The sequence below is a fragment of the Ruditapes philippinarum genome, unplaced genomic scaffold (genome assembly GCF_026571515.1).
Source record: "Ruditapes philippinarum isolate M1 unplaced genomic scaffold, ASM2657151v2 ctg21473_1_1_1_1, whole genome shotgun sequence".
In the NCBI taxonomy this organism is placed as follows: domain Eukaryota; kingdom Metazoa; phylum Mollusca; class Bivalvia; order Venerida; family Veneridae; genus Ruditapes; species Ruditapes philippinarum.
Genome location: NW_026861287.1, coordinates 1 through 22,924, shown reverse-complemented (window position 1 = coordinate 22,924; position 22,924 = coordinate 1). Strand labels below are relative to the sequence as shown.

Here is a 22,924-nt window from a genome sequence, read left to right as displayed (position 1 = left end):
GCGAGGCAACTATTTTTTTAAAGTGTCTTTTTTAAGGAAGTAGTTACGATATGGAAGGATAAAGGTTGGCTTTCATAAAAAATGAACATAAATGATGCAACTCTAGTCATGCTCCCGTATGTATCAAACTCAAACTGTTTTAGTAAAAATCTAAACGCAGTCGCTGCATCTCAATGCCCTGTAAGATGAATTATGATATTTAAAAATAAACTTATACAGGAAAATACATACTGATATACAGTACGATTTAGATTGCAAAGATCAGAAAATACCTCAGAGCTTGCAGCCCTTTGATTGATTTAATGATTTTTGTCAGAATTATGTCCCTTTAATGGTTTTAATTTTTAAAATTTGTACGGACTACTCTTATATCACAAATGCATTTTCAATGAAACTTTACAGGATTGATTGGTAGCTCGAGTACTTGCGCATACGGGTTTTCCGGTTGAAGGATTTTTAGCCAAGTTATGGCCCTTAAATAAAATTGTGTTTTGCAGTGTTGATGGCCCTTGTGTCAATTTAAAGCGTCACTTGTTTATATTATTTAAGGATTGTTTGCTTATAAATGTTGATTTTAAGTGTCGTTTGACTGTATTCATTTTAAGTGTTATTATATGAATAAGCTTTTTTATTTTTTAGAGTTATCAAACATGTTGTAGAAAAGACAACTTGAAGTATCAATCCTAAAAAAAAATCATGGATTCAAAAGACAAAGACTACAGGTTAATTACTCTTATTACTGACATTTGCCCAATACCTTTGAGGAAATATTTCCTTGACTTAGCGAAGTCTGATACAAGTTCATGTGTCCCTTTCACAACGCTTGACCAGTATATGGTATACCGACATAGAGATGTTAAAACACTCTTGAACTTCAAAAATCCTCAAAAATCTATACGGAGAGATCAGTATGATTTGATATATCCAAAGGCTGACGAGACGAAATGGGACGTAACATTACTATCAGCTCTTTTGCTTGGACTTTTTGAGAATCAGATAAATAACGGTGAAGATAGGTTGATTAAAGTAATTCGTGAAAAACGCAACAAACTGCAGCACAAGCCGGGAAGCGTTATCACAGATGATGCCGAATTCGATTCAGATTGGAACGATATTGAAACTGCGACACAAACTTTAGCACGGATAGTTGGTGGAACAACGTTTGAAAATGAAGTAACAAAACAAATTCAAGCAGTAAAGGTCAATAATCTTCCAAGTCTAGGCGATACACTCAAAAGCTGGTATGAAGATATCATAATTGAACTTAAGAACGAAATCAAAGAACTCAAGGAAGAAACTGTAAAAGTTAAGAAAACATCTAAATCAGCTTTACGGATTCTTCAAGGTGTTTCTCAGAAAAGACCCATTTCGAAAGGTAGCTAATTTAGTTACTAATGTGGTGTTACATAATCTGTTTGATTACAGTCCTAGTCAGTACAAAGATTCAACTTCGTTAATAAAAACTAAACATTCTCTGCTTTATAACTTCGTGAACTACAAGACGAAACAAATACATAGTAAAGTATCTTTGTTTTCATTTAAATATTAATTATTAATGATAATTTAACTTGAAAATGTCTCTTGTCCCTGTCATATTTTTGTATATAATAATTACAAGTCCATAATTTCAACTTACAGGGAGGAAAGCTAGAAAATATGTAAAAACTGTAGATGTACACTTGAACAGATTAAGAGGTAAGCAAAACCTTCAGTCTCTTCAATTCCTCCACCAGTAAAGCTGGAACTCGCCACATGACCTATACTGTGTCGGTGCGACAAAAAATCTCTATCAATCAAACAAACAAGTAAAATGTTTTCCTGCGGGGATCATTTTTTAATGATATAAAGATATTTCATTTAACTATTTCCAACATTGTTTGGGGGGATACATAAACGGTTTACCAGGAATAAAGTTGACAATAATCGATCAATATAGAAGAAGGTCTTTTGGAAACCGGGGACCGTTGAAGAACTGAGATCGGAGAAGGTCGAACAGAAACAATTATTTCCTTTTTAGAAAATGATCAAAATACCATTTTGTGAATAATTCCGAGACAAAATAAAGTAAACACACAAGTTTACGCAGAAAATATCTCTATTAAGTATGGCAGATTTCACTACAAATATTTTTTGTAGATTTTCAGTAAAACAATTTATTGTTTGTAAAATTTGAGATTAAAGAAACATTGATAATTTTCAAACACATCATTCAAGTTTTTCCACATTAAACGGTTAAATAATTATAGAAAATAAGAAATATCAAGTAATAGTTTTTTGTTGTTAATTAGGTGTAATTCGGACTAATTCCCTAGAGGTAAATCCGTAACGTACCGGCAAACGGTATTTAGCTATGTTTTCGAAAAGGTCAATTAACCAATCGTGTACGGTTTACAGGTCACATGCTCCTCCATGTACCGAAAACAGGTCACGTGCTCTTCCATGCCTCAAAAGTTATACGCGTACCAATACCCTGCGGTCTTCAGACCGCAGGGAATAAACTATTTAATTCTAAAGGCACAAAAATATTTTTACAAGTTATATTTTTTTGTAATAATATAATATCAGCACATGAATAATGCTACGATATGTCCTTTAGTTAGTTTGTGTACAATAATTAATAAATGAGAGGAAATGCATACATTTCGAAGACAATTGAATAGTTCCCTGTGCATTAATTGTAGTAGATAAGAGATGACATCATTGCTGAATAGTTTAAATTACAATGCGGAGTTGCTACAGACATAGAAAACAACTAGAAATATCTATTTAGCAAATCGAAATAATTAATGTATATTTGTTATAATAAACTGTCTCGTAGGATAAACCCTCTCAAAATGTATTTTTATTTATATATGGTTAATGACCTCTGGTAACTTGAATTAGGCTAACTTGAATGATTAAGAAATTTGAGAATTGTGAGAACGTATGCATACGTTTCAAAAATTTTAATATGCAATTACTTAAATTATGTTTTTGCTGAATTTTAAAAAAGTTTGAAAAAGCAAAATGAGCGAAAGCATATTTGTTTGTTTGTTTAGCACGTCAATCGGGTGTCTTTCTGCAAATCCCACATGATTTCTGCCCAACAGATCAATTGTCACGAAGAAATTAATTTCTCGGCAATAATATTTAAAGTAACACTAGAATGAATAAAAACATGCAACATGAACATTTTTGTCACATTTGTTGAATTCTAATTCAGATACGCATTCCTAAACATATTAATATAATCATCTAAGAACAAATGAAGAATATTCAAATTTTCTAGACAAAGAACTTAATTTGCGTTTAAAGCAGCATAACTCAAAATTCATACTAATTTTCATGAAAATTTTATCTCAAAAGTAAAAGTTTGTTAAGTGAACATAAAAAATACACAATACAAACGGCACTTTCACTCGACAAACATGTTTGTAAATTACTACACATGTACTAAGAAAAGGTCAATCTATGTTAAAATTGCCCTTACTGCGTTAATCACGCAGTAGGAAAATGCTGCAAAATAAGTAATTAAATGCACAAGACATGTACATTATTACTTGAATCTTGATTCTTTTAAACTTTTCTTAAAATCTAGGAACATAATTCTTAAGTTTGATTTTCTTAAAACATTTGGCTCATCTGGAGACATGCAACTGTAAGAGCTTCTGAAGTACTTGCTTGTTATCTTTTTGAGACATATACACAGTACTGAACAGAACAGATTTCATAACCATGACCTAAAAGAATAAAGATAAAAAATAATTCATATATTTATTTTTTAAGTTATGAGGACTCTGCATACGCTGCATTAAATTTGTTTTTTATAGATTATTTTAGACAAACTATAGACAGGGAACTACCAAAAGATTTTAAATGTCAACCGGAAGAAGAACGTGAAATAATGCGTCACCTTCAGGAACACCACTTTGTAGTAGTTACTGGCTCCGAAAACACCAGTTACCTAGCTACAACTTTATCGGCGATAAATGGGTCGGGAAAATACTCTTTAGATAGATGCTTTGAAATGAAAATAGTTGAAGACTGGAATAGAATCGATCCGTACGAAACAGATCTTGTTCTATTCTCCGAACCTTTCGCAGAGCAACAGAATGAGCCTCGCTTACAACAAGTATTCGAAAGCATGCTAGATGATACAAGCAAGGAATCTAGAATTGATGTTGTGATAGTCTCCGAAATCTCAAGGATCAACCATTGGAAGGAGAATCATGACAATAATGAGATCTTCAATAACGTTGTCAAGGTGTTTATGCCGACTGATGAAAACAACCCACTGAATCTTGAAAAACGTAAATTTTATTTTTGATATTACATTTGTATAATAAACATTTTACTCAGTATCTTTTATTTTCAGCAAGGTATTATAAAACCAACAAGGGTTTGGAGAGATCATTGAATACAACACCTGTTCAACTATAGTGTTTTATTAAAGAAATAAAATACTGTATTCCAAACTGTGATTTTATCGCTCAATAAAATCACTGTTTAGAGTTCGGATGCCAGGAATTATATCACGAGGGCGTAGCCCGATTGATATAATAAAGCGCATCTGAACAACAAACAGTGATTTTATCATGGGATAAAATCACCGATTTGGATATATTGTTTCGGTTCTAACACGGCCTAACGGCTCGGGTGATATAAAATCTTGACACATATATCACTCCAAACCAAAATTACATATACTATGTATAGTTGTGCATCTCATCAAGTGTTTTCGATATAATTATTTTTGTTAGATAAATGTGCCTTTAATGATCTTAATTTTTAAAATTTGTCCGGACTACTCCTCTTATAAATACGCTTATACAATTTTAAATGAAACTTTACAGGATTGATCGGTAGCTCAAGTACTTGCACATGTTATACGGGTTTACCGATTGAAGGATTTTCAGCTGAGTAATGGGCCTTGAATGAAAAATGAGCTTTGCCCTGTTAATGATTTTTGGGTCTCATCTTCAACATACAATTGGCGACACATGTCATCACTGATGTCGCTTTTTTAGCTCGACTAATCGATAAGAATAAGTAGAGCTATTGTAGTCACCCGAGCGTCGGCGTCCGCGTCGGCGTCGGCGTAACCACTTATGTTAAAGTTTTTGTAAACGTTTAAATATTTTCGAAGTCCATTGACATATGGCTTTGAAACTTTGCACACTTGTTCACCATCATTACCCCAACCTGTAAACAGGAGGAGGTAACTGTATCAAGCATTTTGACAGAATTATGCCCCTTTTTCGACTTAGAATTTACTTTAAAGTTTTTGTAATAGTTCAAATATTTTCAAAGTCCATTGACATATGGCTTTGAAACTTTGCACACTTTTTCACCAATTATTACCCCAACCCGTAAACAGGAGGAGGTAACTCTGTCAAGCATTTTGACAGAATAATGCCCCTTTTTCGACTTAGTATTTACGTTTAAGTTTTTGTAATAGTTCAAATATTTTCAAAGTCCATTGACCTATGGCTTTTAAACTTTGCACACTTGTTCACCATAATTACCCCAACCCGTAAACAGGAGAAGGTAACTGTATCAATCATTTTGACAGAATTATGCCCCTTTTTTGACTTAGAATTTATGTTAAAGTTTTTGTAATACCTCAAATATTTTCAAAGTCCATTGACATATGGCTTTGAAACTTTGCACACTTGTTCACCATCATTATCCCAACCTGTAAACAGGAGGAGGTAACTGTATCAATCATTTTGACAGAATTATGCCCCTTTTTTGACTTAGAATTTATGTTAAAGTTTTTGTAATACCTCAAATATTTTCAAAGTCCATTGACATATGGCTTTGAAACTTTGCACACTTGTTCACCATCATTATCCCAACCTGTAAACTGGAGGAGGTAACTGTATCAAGCATTTTTTACAATCAAGCACTAAGAATAGTCGAGCGTTGCTGTCCTACCGACAGCTCTTGTTTAATATAATAATACGCATTTGTTAACAAAGAATTGAAAGAAAAATCATATCCTGGTATTAGACTTTGAAAGAAGTGTTTACACTCTTTTTAGATTAGAAAAAACAATATAGTCTTGGATGTTATGAAAGACCGTTGATTGCAAAAAGCTTTTTTAAGCGTGTTTTATCTTTATAGCTGTAGAATTACTCCCAGAGAGTCAAAGTTACGTAATAAACACACATAATGTCATAATTTGCTGAAATATTAAAACAATTATCTAGCTCTAGCATGGGTTAACTTAATAATGTTTTCTTTGGCAATTTTAAGACAGCAAAAAAATAAACAACAATTTCACAGAACGCAAAAGCACGGCGTTCATTCAATAAGAAAGTCGCAAAAAGGTGAATTTAAAAAAAACTGTTAGCAAGGTGTTTGAATTATGAAAACTATTTCATTACTTTTTTAGGAAACACAGCAGATAAGAGACATGATGTTGGTGGCTTTCTTGGAAATATGATAGGTATGTTTTAATGTATAACATTAGTATATCTTGTTTAATAACGTTTCATTGAAAAATAATTCTAAAAAGAAAGTTGAAAAAAAAATCATTTGGTCAATATTTTCATATTTCCGTATTCATTCTTCAGCACAATCCGAAGTATTCATTCAAGACTGCAAAACAGACGCTTCTGGCCATAACGAGCTTATGAAACAAGCGAAGGAAATGTTTACGAAACATAAAGCGATTGTTATTACAGGATCAAAGGGTGGTACATCCACAAGATTTGCATTGAAATTGGTTTCAAAACTGTACAGCAAAGATGAATGCGTTATACTTACAGAGGCCAGTGACTGGAAACAAGTGAGACTTGGGAAAGTCAGTGTTATTGTCATTGACGAATTTGCAGGCAAATACAAGTATAATACTTCCTTTGTCGAGGCTTGGCTCAACAAATTTGATATAATCTATGCAGCTGTAATCAAAGGACTGCTGAATGTGATAGTTACCTGTGAATCAAGTTTCTTCCAAAAGGTTATAAAGAATATTTCCAGCCATGCTCTACTGAATCACAGAGTAAGGCTACCAGATAATGCTTTGGTCAATGTTGTAAAAGAAGAGCCAGTATCTCCCCAACCCGAGAACCCGAGCTCTTCAAATACAGGTGTGTAGGGCTTTAACCTGCTCGTATAATGATGTAATCTGCTTTAAGCTTTTAGAAATTATAAGGTCAATTAAGTTCGTTTATTACAAATTTCTGATTAATCATGCGTTATGACCGACAGGTTCATTTGTATAAACAAACATGAACACACACATATACGCTCGCACTGATTGAGTTTGTTCAACAATATCAAAGCCAACTGACACACATTACAATTATTTGACGCTTGATATAAGGGATAAAAATATATAAATATTAGAAAGGGGAGGATCGATTTTTGTACTGAACAAAATCTTAAAAATCGATCGTTACGGATAAAGATCTATTGTTATTTACACGTATTTGGTTATATTTCTTTATTGAAACATGTACAAAAACGTTTGTTATTTAATTGTCATCTTTGCAATACAATTAATAAACAATTTTACTCCAAAATTGACATCAAACACTTTACCCAAGAGTCTATGTTTGCTGATGTTGACTTATAAAGAAGTAATTATAATTTGATCATTAATTTGTCCTTTTTATATAATATTTGATACGTTTGTTCCTTGTGAAGATTTCTATCATGCATTTATTTTCAGATGATTCAGCACAGGAACCAGAGCAAACACCAAGGTACTATGCATTATCTTTTCTTTACAATTAGAATAAATTAATTCCATAAATAGAGAACCATTTTTGTGCTGCCTCTACGGAGTAGTGGCGACATATGGGAATCACTTCTCCACCGTCTGTCTATCCATCTGTCCATCTGTGGCAAAACTTGTCCGGACTCTTCCTCAGAAATTACTGGTGCAATTTCTTCCAAACTTATGAGAATGATCAGTACCAAGTCGAGTTGTGCATATCGTCGGCATTTGAGTTCAATGAGTTCTGTCAGTCATGGCCCTTTAATGATTTTTATTTTTAAAGTTTGTGCGAACCATTCTCCTATATCATCCAATCAATTTCATTGCAAGTACTTGCGCATATTACACACACGGGTTTTTCGATTGAATGATTTTTGGCGGAGTTATGGCCCTTGAAAAAAAAGAGTTTTTGTGTGTTGCCAGCTACACAGAATCTTGTCCGAACTACTTACTACCTAGTGAAAATTTGTGAACTGGTGAAATTCCATCCAAACTTCACAGGAATAGTCAGTACCAAGTCTAGTTGTGCATCTCATCGGCTTTTTGTTTTGGTTCATTGATTTTTGTCAGAGTTATTGCACTTACATTATTTTTATTTTCAACGTTTGTCTGGACTACTCCTCTTATATTTCTAATGCAATTTCATTCAAACTTGGCAGGATTGATTATATTGCACTGGTGTTCTGCTTGAATGATATTTGGCGGAGTTAAGACCCTAAAAAAAAGATGTTAATAAAGTTTGTCCGGAATACTTCTCTCATACCACTTATGCTATTTCATTTAAACTTTACAGGATTGTTTTGTAGCTCAATTACTTGTGCATATAACACAAGTTTTCCACTTACATGATGTTTGGCAATGTAACGGCCCTTCAATAAAAAAGGTGTCTTTTTAGCTCGACTATACGAAGTATATGGAGAGCTGTCCTACTCGCCCCGGCGTCGGCGTCGGCGTCCGCGTCCGCGTCCAGATTTTAGATTAAAGTTTTGGTGCAGTAAAATATTTTTCACTATAACTTTGTCATTTCTTAAGGTATCAACTTCAAACTTCAAATATATGTTCCTTATCATCAACCACATCTTATGTGACAAGGTTCATTACTCTAGCACCAATATTTTCAGATTTATCTCCCCTTGAACTTAGAATTTTCCTTAAAAAATACTATTTTTTACTGTTACTTCTTTATTTCTTAAGGGATCAACCTCATACTTCAAATATATGTACCTTATCATCATCCCAATCTTATGTGACAAGGGTTATAACTCTAGCACAAATATTTTCAGATTTATCTCCCCTTGAACTTAGAATTTTCCTCAAAAAGTACTATTTCTTACTGTTTCTTCTTTATTTCTTAAGGGATCAACCTCATACTTCAAATTATTTTACATTATCATCATCTTCATCTTATGTGACAAGGTTCATAACTCTAGCACCAATATTTTCAGATTTATCTCCCTTTGAACTTAAAATTTTCCATAAAAAATATTATTTTTTACTGTTACTTTTATATTTCTAAAGGGATCAACTTCATACTTCAAATATATTTACGTTATCCTCATCCACATCTTATGTGACAAGGTTCATAACTCTAGCACCAATATTGCAAGAATTATCTCCCCATAAACTTAGATTTTTTTACTAGAAAAATTTTATTTTTTATTATAACTTTTTTATTTTTAAAGGTATCTACCTCAAACTTCAAATACTTATTCCTTATCATCAATTACATTTTATGTGACAATGTTCATAACTCTTGAAGCAATATTTACAGATTTATCTCTCTTTGAACTTAGGATTTTCTTTAAGAAATACAATAACTTCTTTATTTTTTAAGGTATCTACTTCAAACTTCAAATATATATTTCTTATCATTACACAAATGTTGTGTGACAAGGTCCATAACTCTAGCATGACTATTTCTAGAATTACTCCCCTTGATCTTTGAATTTATGTTAACAAATATTATTTTTTTACTATAACTTAATACATAATTATACATAATTGATTTTCCTTTCATAGTTTTGTCCTCCTTACTGCGTCCAGTATTTCATTAGTCGAGCTTCGCTGTCTCCTGTGACAGCTCTTGTTTGTGTTGCCAGCTACTTGCTTGTACTACTTTTCAGGGCTTGTGCATTTTCATCAAAACTTAACAGGAATAACCGCACTATGTCTAGTTGTGCATCTCATCAACAGTTTTCGATTTAATGATTATTGTCAGGGTAACATCCATTTAATAATTTCAATTATTAAAATTTGTCCGGACTACTCCTCTTATACCACTTATGCAATTTTAATGAAACTACAGCATTGATTGGTAGCTTAAGTACTTGCACATATTACACAGGTTTTCCGGTTAAAGGATTTTCAGCAGAGTTATGGGCCTTGAATAAAAATTTGTTTTGCCCTTTTAATGATTTTTGGTCATCCTGCGACACAGTAGCTGCAACATGCAATTGGCTAACATGAGGCGACACATGTCATCACTGTTGGCCCTTGTCATATTTTTCGCTCACCTGATGTTTTGTTTGCAACTGCTCGTTAGCAATTATAATCATATAAAATTGCAAACATATATTTCTCATCATCGGCCACAGAGACCTCAAGCTCCAGGAAAGTGAAGTTATTTATTCAAGTTCTATACATACTTGATATCTCAAGGTATAATGAATGTCAGACGTTTCACTCCCAAGACGTTTCACTATTGAGACGTTTCACTCCCAAGACGGTTCACACTTAGACGTTTCACTCCCATTTTATCAATTGTATGGACGTTTCACTCCCAATTTTTAGAGATGTTTACTAGGGAAGTGAACAAATTTTAATATCATTAATATAAAACAGTGTAAAAAGGAAATTTTTTGACAACAGCCAATTTTAACACAGAAACTTATCATATGGGTAAGTTTTGTGTATATAATAATTAATTTAAGATACAAAAAAATGATTATACATGACAAACATTGCAAAAGTCCCAATGCTTCTTATTTAATTTAAAGATATTTCTGACTTGGTAGTCATACTATTCTCTCCCTTACCAGTTCCTCCCCTGACGTTTCCTCCCTGACGGTTCTCTCCCTATTTTTGGGGAGAACCGTCTGCATATTTGCAAATAAGCAGACAGTTCCTCCCCATTTTTATTTTTATAAATGCATTATTATTGGAGTATTTAGATGTTAAATAAAGGGAAAATTTAATTTTAATTGATATGAATAAAAAAAAGTATTTTATTTAAGTATTTATATATTAAATAAATGGGTACATTTATTATTAATTGAAATCAATATAAATTAGAGAAAAAAATTGTATTGAAGTATTTAGATGTTTGACAAATGAGTAAGTTTATTATTAATTGATGTAAATTAGAAACAAATAATATTGTATTGAAGTATTAAGATTTTTAATAAATGGATAGGTTATTATTGTTATAAATAAGAGAAAAAATACTTTATTGAAGTATTTAGATATTTAATAAATGGGTAAGTTTATTATTAATTGATATAAATTAGAAAAGAAAATATTTTAGCATAAATTATTCTGATTTTTTTAATTAGATCTAATGTATGCTTTTTAATGTGTTTAGTAATTGAAAATAATAAATGAATCATTTTGTATTTATTTTATTTATTTGTTTTATAAATAAGAAAAAAAAAATTATAAGAAAAAATGATTAATGCATTTTAATACCTAAATTTCATACTCTTGTATAATGAAGATTCAAGAAATGTGTTCAATACACATGTTCACCAAGTTTGCTGTCAGAGATAATTGAGATGTTTATGTATTCATTACTCAAGAATCAAGGTGTTGATTAGATTAAAATAGCTGTGAAAAGGTGTTGACTAATAAGAATTTTTATTTATTATTTGGTTTAATATATTGTTTCATGTGAATGTCTACATTTCCTTTAATCAATTTTGTTGAAAAGTAAATGTGAAATGTGATTGCATACCAGTTGTTGCTTATTTATTTTCTAGAACATACTTGTTACCATGCTATTTGCTATTTAACAAATAAATAAATATCACTAGACCTTAACATGAAATTTTACAGGTGCATCAATCGCATTCCAATTATCTTAATCTCTCGATCACAATGAAGGTGTTGATAGGATTAAAATTCCAGAAAAAGGTGTTAAATTTACAAACACTTTTCTGATAAACATAAAATGCACTTAATATTAAACACATTCTTTTAATAATATTCATTAAGAAATGTTATTAGATTAAGTCAAATCTAAAATGATAACTTATAAAAATGAAATTGGAGGAGATCTTTCTGCATATTACAAATTTGGGAGAGAATAGTCAGGGGAGGAAACCGTTTGGGAGAGAACTGTCAGGGGGGGAGGAACTGGTAATGGAGAGAATAGTCTGTCATTCTTCTGACTTCAACGGACATTAAAATTTTTGACATATATATAGCAAAAGCATTATACTAGCATTAAATAATTTAACAATTTTTTATCCCATGTTTAAAATTAACAACAAAAACACGTTACTCAAAGTTAATTGTTGTCACAAGATTATGCTTTAAATTAAAATTGCTTATTGAGTCCATGCTTACAAAAGATCAAATAGTTATATATTATATATTAAAGTGTTATTTTAATCAAAAAGATTTTTTCTTTAATTGAAATAATGTGATAATTGCACATATGGATCAAAGAATAGAAAAACACATTACTTCAAAACAACAATAAAGAAGATAAGATAACTGAAATGATATAACTTAAAGTACTGAGTTTTAAGTCATTGACAAAAAAGTTAAACCCCCCTTTTTTATTTTTTTTAATTAAATTAAAGGTCTATTTTAGTTCAATTCAATTCAATATTTTAGGTCTATTTTAGTATATCATAGGTATCAAAATAATTTTGGTATAAAAAGGGAGTGAAACGTCTTCACCCATTTGGGAGTGAAACGTTTTGGTGTGAACCGTCTTGGTTTGAACTGTCTCAATAGTGAAACGTCTGTCTACCAGGTATAAGTCCGACAAAAGTACTAAACAAGAATAATTTTCATGGACAGGGTAAATCTTATTTTACCATTGGGTCATACTTTGAGAATGATCTTGGAAACAGTTCAATAGGTAATCCTGTATTCTCAATATCTAGGGTCTTTGGTTGTGTGAAGATTCTTTGAAATAGGTATATTTGAAATCATGAGACGCCATAGGGAGGTCAATTTGCCTAGGGTTATACTTTTTATGCTCACCTGAGCTAGCTCAGGGTGAGCTTTTAAGATCGTTGAATGTCCGTCGTCCGTCCACATTTGTTCGTTAAAACTCTAGTGGTCACATTTTTGCCTCAATCATCATCAAACAGGATGCATGTCTAGGTAATTTCTCGGATGAGTTCGAACATGTGTCATCTGGGATGAAAAACTAGGTCATAGGAGCTTAAAATAGAAACTTCTTGTTATCACTCTAGTGGCTACTGTTTTGATCCAAATATCCTGGAAATTGCTCTGCAAGTTCGTTTTGATGATTTTTAAGTTCGGATATTGTTCACCTTGGGTCAAAAACTAGGTCACACTGCCGAAATATGGAAAATCCTTATTAACACTAGTGGTCATATTTTTGACTCATTTGTCATAAAACTTGGTCAGGATGCTTGTCTTAGTAATTTTTCGGATGAGTTAGATGGGTCAGGTAAGCGATCTAGGGCCATATTGGCTCTCTAGTTTTTTTAGTAAACGTCAACTTAATTTGACTCTCGTTTGTCTTTTCAACCTACATCTTTCTTCTGTAAAACCAAAAGGCCTAGATCATAGATATTTTGATTTCTTAGAAGATTATTCAAATTATGTTTGTGGTCAAAATTGTGCCTGCACCAAAGAGCTAGGTCTTAGCTTTTTTTAAGATCACCACCATTGTTATAAAATAATCCAGCTCATGAGTAAAATAATGAAGGAAAACAATTATTTGTGGATATTTGATGATTATTGTAATGTTGGACAATATTTTCAAACTACTTAAACAAATTTACTTCTCACATGCATTGTTATCCCCTCGGGCAATAGTAAACAACGTACGACCGATAATAAGTTGACACTTGTTTAAATCTCATCGCTGGTTTTTGAATGTCTCTTCTACATGTGAGCATGTTCCGCATTTTTTCTAAATGAAATCTTTAAAAGTTTTCTTCTCAAAAACTACTATGCACAGAACTTAGATATTTGACATGTAACATCACCTTGTAGTCCTCTGCAATAGTGATATAAATCTTGCCCCTTTGAACAAAAATGGCTCCACGCTAGGGATAGCTTAGTTTAAAAGGGCTTATTTATGAAAATGCATTAAAGTTTTTTCAGCTCGACTTTTTTGGGAAAGAAAATAAATAAAATATTGAGATATTGTTACAGTCATGTTGCCGTTGCACTGCGGATGCCATTGGCGTTGCCGTCCGCAAACTTGTACGTTGATCTTAACTTTTTATGTTCTTGGTGTATTGTCTTCATACATAGCCACAACAACCTTTGGGACTAGACCTTTTAGTATACCAGACTAACCTTGACTTTCATTCATAAATGACAATGACATTTAAGGTCAAATGTCTAAATTTTGTTTGTTTTTGCTATTAGTGTCTATTACTTTGTTATTTTTTAATGGATTTTCTTCAAACTTGAACATGATAATATTTTAGGATTGACCTTTAAGTAAATCAGACAGATCGTGACCTTAACAAATAAATAACCTTGACATTGAAGGTCAAACTATTGTGATTTCATTTTTATGCTGTAATTGGCTTTATCTAAATTATGATGGATTAACTTCATGTTATAACAGAACAATTTTTATGATAATTACTTCATGTATATCAAACTCATAATGACATTGGCTCTTTTATTACCTTGACCTTGAAGGTTAAATTGTTGATATATAACTTGAGTTTGCTAATATTGACTTTAACTTGGTAATCAATATATGGATTATCTTCATACTTTGAGAAAACAACATGGACAATGCCTTCTAAAAGGCTGAACTGACCTTGACCTTGAGCTTTAAAGTAAAAATTTTGAATTTTGGTAAAATTGGCATAATTGTGTTATTAATGTACCAATTTGATTTAAATTTGGGGAAAACAAGATTTGCCACAAAACAAATAAATTGAATAATTTATATATGACCTTGTCCTTAAATTGACATTGACTGCCAAATTTATGAAAATCTCTTGTTTTTTTGTTGTTCTTTTCCTGTAACTGGCTATAAATTTGTAACTAATAAATGAATTAACTTCATATTACAAAAGAACATTTTTAAGCATAAGACCTTTATGTATATCAAACTCAAATTGACATTTACTCATGTGTGACTTTGACCATGAAGGTCAAATTATTTCATTTTCACTGATTTTCGCTATAATTGGCTGTAACTTAGTAGTCAAGCCATGGTTTATTTTCATACAAAATAACTTTTTGGACAAGACATTCTAAAACGTTGATTTGAAATCGATTTTAAGCTTTGAATGACATTGATCGTTAAGGACATAGTATTGAATGTTGGTTAATATCAAGTTAAGGTTTCACTTATAAGATTTTTATCAATATTCCGAGTGGTACTTGTGGTTAAAAGTTAAGAATTGCTACACTCCTGGACTTGCTGCACAGCTAAGATTTGCTGAAGTATTGGACTTGCTGCACTATTGGACTTGCAGCACTATTGGGCAAGCTAAGCTTCTTATACTTGCTGCGCTCCTTGGACTTGCTGCACTTTTGGACTTGCTGCACTATTGCACTAGCTACGTTGCTTATACTTGCTGCGCTCCTTGGACTTGCTGCACTACTGGACTAGCTACGCTTCTTATACTTGCTGCGCTTCTTGGACTTGCTGCGCTCCATGGACTTGCTGCACTTTTGGACTTGTTACGCTTCTAAGACTTACTGCGCTTTTTGGACTTGCTGCACTCCTTAGACTTGCTTTCTTTCTGGGAAAGGAGCGTTGCTAAGGTTCAATTCTTCATTAGAAAGCCGACCGTTTCCTAGACTTGCTACTTTATTTGGTTCCTTTACTGGATCCGCTCACCAACAAGGAGAACTTGCTGAAAATAACTTTCTGACAATATTTGAAGCTTCTTTCGAAACCAATTTTTTCTTCTTTCTTTATTTTCAATTTCATTTCATATAAATATACAACACGCGAACCGGATTGAACGCCACAATTTTGACGTCACGTCAAAACAAAAATAATACAAAAAAAATGGCGGACATTTGTGTTTCTTTTTATAAATAAAATATCTATTTTGACAGTTAAGTTGTCATAGTTTTGTCATTTATGAAGGGATTTGATTCATATGTGAACAAAACAACACTTGTGACCAAACAGTCATGTGGAATAGTTAAACATAACAAGTGCAGTGGTCTGGGCCAGTAAATGACCCCTTTTGATTTTTATCTTTTTGGTAAATAGATAAAAATCAAGGTCCCATTTCCCTTATATGTAAAAATGGTATTCTAAAACCTCAAAGGTGTATTGGTCTTGGCCAGTAGATGACTCTTTTTAGGATCGATGATTGTCCGTCGTCAGTCGTCCGTTCACATTTAGTTGTTAACACTCTAGCGATCGCAGTACCTCAATCATCATCAAACTTGGTCAGGATGCTTATCTACTTGCTAGCTTGGATGAGTTCGAACATGGGTCATCTCGGATGAAAGACTAGGTCACAAGAGCTAAAAAAAGAAAAACCTTGTTAACACTCTAGAGGTCACATTTTTGCCTCAATCATCATCAAACTTGGTCAGGATGTTTGTCTAGGTGATAGCTCGAATGAGTTCGAACATGGGTCATCTCGGATGAAAAAGTAGGTCACCTGAGCTAGAAATAGAAAAACCTTGTTAACACTCTAGCGGTCACATTTTTGCATCAATCATCATCAATCTTAGTCAGGATGTTTGTCTAGGTAATAGCTTGGATTAGTTCGAATATGGTTCATCTCGGATGAAAAACTAGGTCATCGGAGCTAAAAATAAAAAAACCTTGTTAACACTCCAGCGGTCACATTTTTGCCTCAATCATCATCAAACTTGGTCAGGATGCTTATCACGTTGATAGCTCGGATGAGTTCGAACATGGGTTATCCCGGATGAAAAACTAGGTCACAAGAGCTAAAAATAGAAAAACCTTGTTAATACTCTAGCGGTCACATTTTTGCATCAATCATCATCAAACTTGGTCAGAATGTTTGTTGAGGTGATTCGAACATGGCTCATCTCGGATGAAAAACTAGGTCACCGGAGTTTAAAATAGAAAAACCTTGTTAACACTCTAGCGGTCACATATTTGCATCAATCATCATCAAACTTGGCCAGGATGCTTGTCTAGGTGATAGCTCAAATGAGTTTGAATATGGGTCATCTCGGATGAAAAACTAGGTCACCGGAGCTAAAAATAGAAAAACCTTGTTAACACTCCAGCGGTCACATTTTTGCCTCAATCATCATCAAACTTGGTCAGGATGCTTGTCTAGGTGATAGCTTGGATGAGTTCGAACATGGGTCACCTCGGATGAAAAAGTAGGTCACCGGAGCTAAAAATAGAAAAACCTTGTTAACACTCTAGGGGTCACATTTTTGCATCAAAAATCATCAAACTTGGTCAGGATGCTTGTCTAGGTAATAGCTTGGATGAGTTCGAACATGGGTCATCTCGGGTGAAAAACTAGGTCACAGGAGCTAAAAATAGAAAAACCTTGTTAACACTCTAGCGGTCACATTTTTGCATCAATCATCATCAAACTTGGTCAGGGTGCTTGTCTAGGTGATAGCTCAGATGAGTTCGAATATGGGTCATCTCGGATGAAAAACTAGGTCACCGGAGCTAAAAATAGAAAAACCTTGTTTACACTCCAGCGGTCACATTTTTGCCTCAATCATCATCAAACTTGGTCAGGATGCTTGTCTAGGTGATAGCTTGGATGAGTTCGAACATAGGTCATCTCGGATGAAAAAGTAGGTCATCGGATTGGTCAGGTGAGCGATCTAGGGCCATCATGGCCCTCTTGTTGATTAATGAGACTGCTGGATCAAAGGTCAAGGTCACTTCAAAGTCCAATAATTTCAATTTGCTTAAATTGACATAACTTTCTTATTTATTAACAGATTTGTTGTCAAGATAAAAAAACACATGTGACAAAACTGATATGTGACATGTGAATTTTACGGATATGGCCTTGACCTTTATTGACCTTGATTTTCAAAGTCACATTATTTCCATTTTCACAATTTTGTAATTTATTTATGGACAAAAGAACACTTATGACAAAACTGATATTAATTCAAATGTTACCACGACATTTGAGTGACCTTGCCGTTGTGGTCATATTATTGAATTTGCATAAAGTTTCATAAATTTATTTATATAATTATTAGTTATAATTGACAGATTTGATTGATACTTTCAATATTTATGACAAAGTAAACATATTGAATAATTTAAATATGTTATTGTAAATTATCTTGACTGGCAATGTCAATTATGAAATTTAGATTGTATTTTGTACAAGGAAATTATGTTTTCCCACGATGGGTTTGACTTGAGAAAACGAAAAAGTCGAGCGCTGTCCATGCTGGGCATTGGATCTTGTTGTTAATTGCCTATTGCCTACATATATCTCAAATACCTTATGTCAGACCGACAAATTGGTACTTACCTTTTTATATGCCTTATATTATGCTCAAATTTGATGTTAGAAAATATTGATAATTGCAACACAGTATTTATATATTCATAAAATAAACACGTTTTGACTTCACACTGAGTAGATATGTTATGTTTAAAATTCTACACACTAAAGGTGGTCATAGCATAGTATATCTTTATTGTGATTGTTTTTAATTACACAATCATCATGTTTATACCTGTACACTCTTCCTGCATTTTGCATGCTTGCTAGTTACTACACAGAAGAACATCATGCATCATTTCAGTGGTATTTTAATGTGCGTTGCTCAGCTACTATTGGGTGGAAATTGGAACACTACACAACATTGTTCCTTTAATATTATCATTCTATTGTTTTAGCTCACCTGTCACAAAGTGACATGGTGAGCTTTTGTGATCGCTTTTCGTCTGGCGTCCGTCCGACCGTCCCTCCGACGGTAACTTTGTATTTTAAACGACATCTCCTCATAAAACACGAATCCAATTTCAGCCAAACTTCACAGGAATGGTTCTTTGGTGGTCAACTTTTAATATTTTTCAAAGAATTTAATTCCCTGCAGAACTCTGGTTGCCATGGCAACCGAAATAAAAAACTTTTAAAAAAGTCTTCTTTTAAAAAACCAAAAGTGGTAGAGCTTAGATATTAAGCATGAAACATAGTCTAGTCAGTGTCCACCAAGTTTGTTCAAATAAGAACCCTGGGGTCAAAATTTGTCCCTGCCCCGGGGGTCATTCATCTCCCGCCCGAATATGTATATGGTAAAAACTTTAAAAAAATTCTTGTAAAAAACCCAAATAGCTAGAACTTAGATATAAAGCATGAAACCTATTGTAGTGAATGTCTGCCAAGTTTGTTCAAATAAAAGCCCTTGGGTCAAAAAAAAATTGGCCCAGCCCCAGGGGGTCATTGATTTTCATTATATGTATAAAGAAAAAAACAAAAAAACATCATCTTTTAAAAAACCCAAAGAGTTAGATGTTAGATGTTTAGCATTAAACATCTTCTTGTGTGTGTCTTCCAAGTTTGTTCAAATAAAAGCCCTTGGGTCAAAATTGGCCCTGCCCCTGGTGTCATTTCTTTTCTTATAATTATGTATATTATGAGTGAAAACTTTAAAAAAAAGTATTTAAAAAAAAAACCCAAGAGCTAGATCTTGGATATTAAGCATGAAACATCTTCTAGTTGTGTCTACCAAGTGTGTCAAATAAAAGTCCTTGGGTCAAAATTGGCCCCGACCCGGGTTGTCATTGATTTTCCTTATATATATATACACATCTGTTGGAACTGTTGTTTTCTCTTAGCAATAGCAATAGCAACAAGAACATGAAGAAGCATGGCAAGGCCATGAAACCAGGTTTTCAATTATCACCATTGTAGATAAATATGTTGTAGTTGAAATAAAATACAAGCAACAAACAATGTAACTATGTGCAATGTAAATCATGGATAATGAATTTTCTATTTTTAGTAACTGCTACCTTGACCCTAGGGGGCCAAAAAGCCACCCCAAGTGAGGTCTTTATAAAAAAACTTGCTTTACATCAAATTTCATAAAATTATCTTATTCTAAACTAGTTATTGACTGGAAACCTATTTTCTATATTTAGTAACAGTGACCTGACTGGAAACAGATTTTCAATTTTAGCAACAATGACCTTGACCTTGACTCTACAGGACCCAAAAGCAGGCAGATAACCTGCTGGAATGCAACAACCTAGAGAGTTTCTGTTTTATAACTAAATAAAATTTGTTGTGATTAAAAGGATATTTTACACTAATAATTAAATTTTATGGAAAAAGCAAAGGGCCATAATTAGGTTAAAGCTTATCAAATCACAAAACCCCTACAATATGCATCAGGGCACTTGATGACAAAGCTTCTTTGAAAGTTTGAACAAAGTCCCTTAAGAAATGTAGAAGGAGTTGCGAAACAGAAGAAATTGTTCACTATATATTCTGTATAAAGAAAAAAACAAAGTGGCATAATTAGGTCAAAAGTTATCCAATCACAAAACCCCAACAATATGCATCAAGACGCTCAATCACAAAGCTTCTGTGAAAGTCTGAAAAAAAATCCTTTGAGAAATGTTGGAGGAGTTGAACACAGACGAAATTGTGCACTATATATTCTATATAAGGAAAAAAAACAAAGGGCCATAATAAGGTCAAATATTTACAAATCACAAACTCCCGACAATATACGTAGGAGCACTTGATGACAAAGCTTCTGTGAAAATTTGGTCAAAATCTGTTGAGAAATGTAGGAGGAATTGCCCTTTAGGAATTTATTCACTATATATTCTATATAAGGAAAAAAACAAAGGGCCATAATTAGGTCAAATATTGTTCAATCACAAAACCTAGACAATATGCGCCAGGGGACATAATGACAAAGCTTCTGTGAAAGTTTGGTCAAAATCCGTTAAGAAATTTAAGAGGAGTTGCGCACAGAAATTGTTAACGCCCGCCCGCCCTCTACCCGCCCGTCCGCCGACATACCTCAATCTAATAAACATTTTTTTCCTTCGGAAAACATGGTTACCTAGTAATGTTTTTCAACATGCATTATTTCAGATACAATTATAAACTTCTTTTGTCATTAGTTTACAATATTACTTGTTCCTTGTCATGGAGAGTTTTTATACACAGGTGAACGATTTCAGGGCCACCATGACCCTAATGTTACGAATATTTATACTTTATACATATGCAGATATATTTTTAAGATGCTAAACAGTCACCAAGTTATTGTTTTATCTCATGGTGCTGTTGATGTTTTTATTGGTATCTCTTTTCAGTACCGATGAGGCAGTTAAACCAAAATGTGCTGACTTTGTTAAGATAGACATTGACAAACGGTTTTACAAAGAGTTCTGTGAGGTATCCGATGGTACAATTGTTTGTTCTTACCAAACTGATCCAAAGACAGACAAGTGGTTCATCGCAATTTTTTCTCTTGAATCTTTGAAGGCAGTGGAATCCAAGGAACTTACATATGAACTGCTTGGCTTGTCTGCAGTTCAAGGTACCAAAGAGATTATCCTTTTATACGTGAGGGAAAAATATTATACAGTGCAGTCTGCAACTGTTGGCAATTCTAGCATAACGCTTGGGGAAATTGAGAAAACACCTGTTTATTGTGATGCAACAAAAGTTAAAGTAGCCAAAATAGTTCAAAGTGACCTTTATATTGTGTGTTGTAAAACACGAGTTGAAATTTATAATTTGAATTGGACAGAAAAGAAAACCATTGAACAATACGAAGATGAGCCTCTATTCTATAACAATTTTTCTAATAGCACTTCATCTACTAGCAAAAAAAAGAACATAACTGACCTAACAGTAGGGCATAATGAGTTCTATGTTAGCTCGTTAGAAAGGATAATAGTATTTAATCTGAATGGAGTAGTCCTGAGACAAATTAGTACAGAGTCCATCAAAACATGTATGTTCAACAACCAAATGCTTATCACTTTGAAAGAAAACGGAAAAGTCAGCATTTATGATCTTACCGACGACACATATGTATGTAGTTTAAACACACCGTATGATGCCCTGCATCGTATGTATTACGGGAAGAAGAACAAGCGTCTTTTCGTTGCAAATTTCAACACCTGGTCGACGTGTGTCGTGAAAACTGAATAATACTAGATGCAATGATGGGCAAATCAGCAGTTGTTTATGACATTGTTTGCTTAATTTAATGCCAAGAGGTATGTAAATATTTGACAAGTGTTGCTACTAGGACTGTGTGCACCAATATGTTCTGTTTAGGCTTGTAATCTGTAATAGATATACTTATCCTTTACTAGTGTGTTACCAATGTGTGGAATTCTGTTATAGATCATTTCAACAAACTTGGTAATACTAATACAACAACAGTTTTACTTTATACATATAAGGGAACGCATGCCCTCTTGGATGAGGGCTATAAAGTGAACAATGTTTGACAGATACACTAGACAATGGCTCATGCTAAATATTTTGAAGGTTTTTTTAAGAAGTATTTCATTCATGTCAGAGGAAAAGCCATGACTCCCGGGGCTATGATTCGATCAAGTTTTGTAGAGTTTTTATTAGATAATGCTACACACAAGGAAATTTTTATGCCTTCCAATTTCAGAGACAAAGATTCTTAAAGATTTCAGTTTTAAAATATTTTTTAGCCCCTGTTACCACAATCTTGAATGGAGCAGAACCATTTGAACAATTTAAGTGAAGTTTTATGCTACGAATATCACAGGAAAATTTCATCAAATTTGACTTAGTTGTTTCAGAGTAGAAGTCGTTTGTAAACATTTTAACGACGGTCGCACTGACGGACGATGGACAAATCAATATGGCAAAAGCTCTCTTTGAGCACTCTCTGTGCTCATATGAGCCTTAAAAAGAAGAACTTGTTTTAAAGTTTTGGTTCGGATCCTGAATCCAATTGTCAAATGCTGAACTTGTTGCATTTTTAAGATATATGTTAATTGTACATGCTTTTTGTGATGATTTTATACTACTAGTATTATAAATGACAAGTTGACATATAGATAGACTTTAGCTTTTATTTCATTTC

The 22,924-nt window shown here is 33.1% G+C and overlaps 1 protein-coding gene across 1 annotated transcript; it reads left to right on the top strand.

The window, feature by feature from the left end:
• The first annotated feature begins 589 nt into the window (after nucleotides 1-589).
• Nucleotides 590-22,843, top strand: LOC132715153 (uncharacterized). The gene is made up of 7 exons (XM_060698128.1): nucleotides 590-1,375; nucleotides 1,639-1,695; nucleotides 3,810-4,289; nucleotides 6,377-6,430; nucleotides 6,558-7,073; nucleotides 7,658-7,691; nucleotides 21,159-22,843. Exons 1-7 carry the CDS (start codon nucleotides 697-699, stop codon nucleotides 22,003-22,005), a joined length of 2,667 nt encoding a protein of 888 aa, XP_060554111.1. The 5' UTR covers nucleotides 590-696; the 3' UTR covers nucleotides 22,006-22,843.
• Nucleotides 22,844-22,924: the final 81 nt, after the last annotated feature.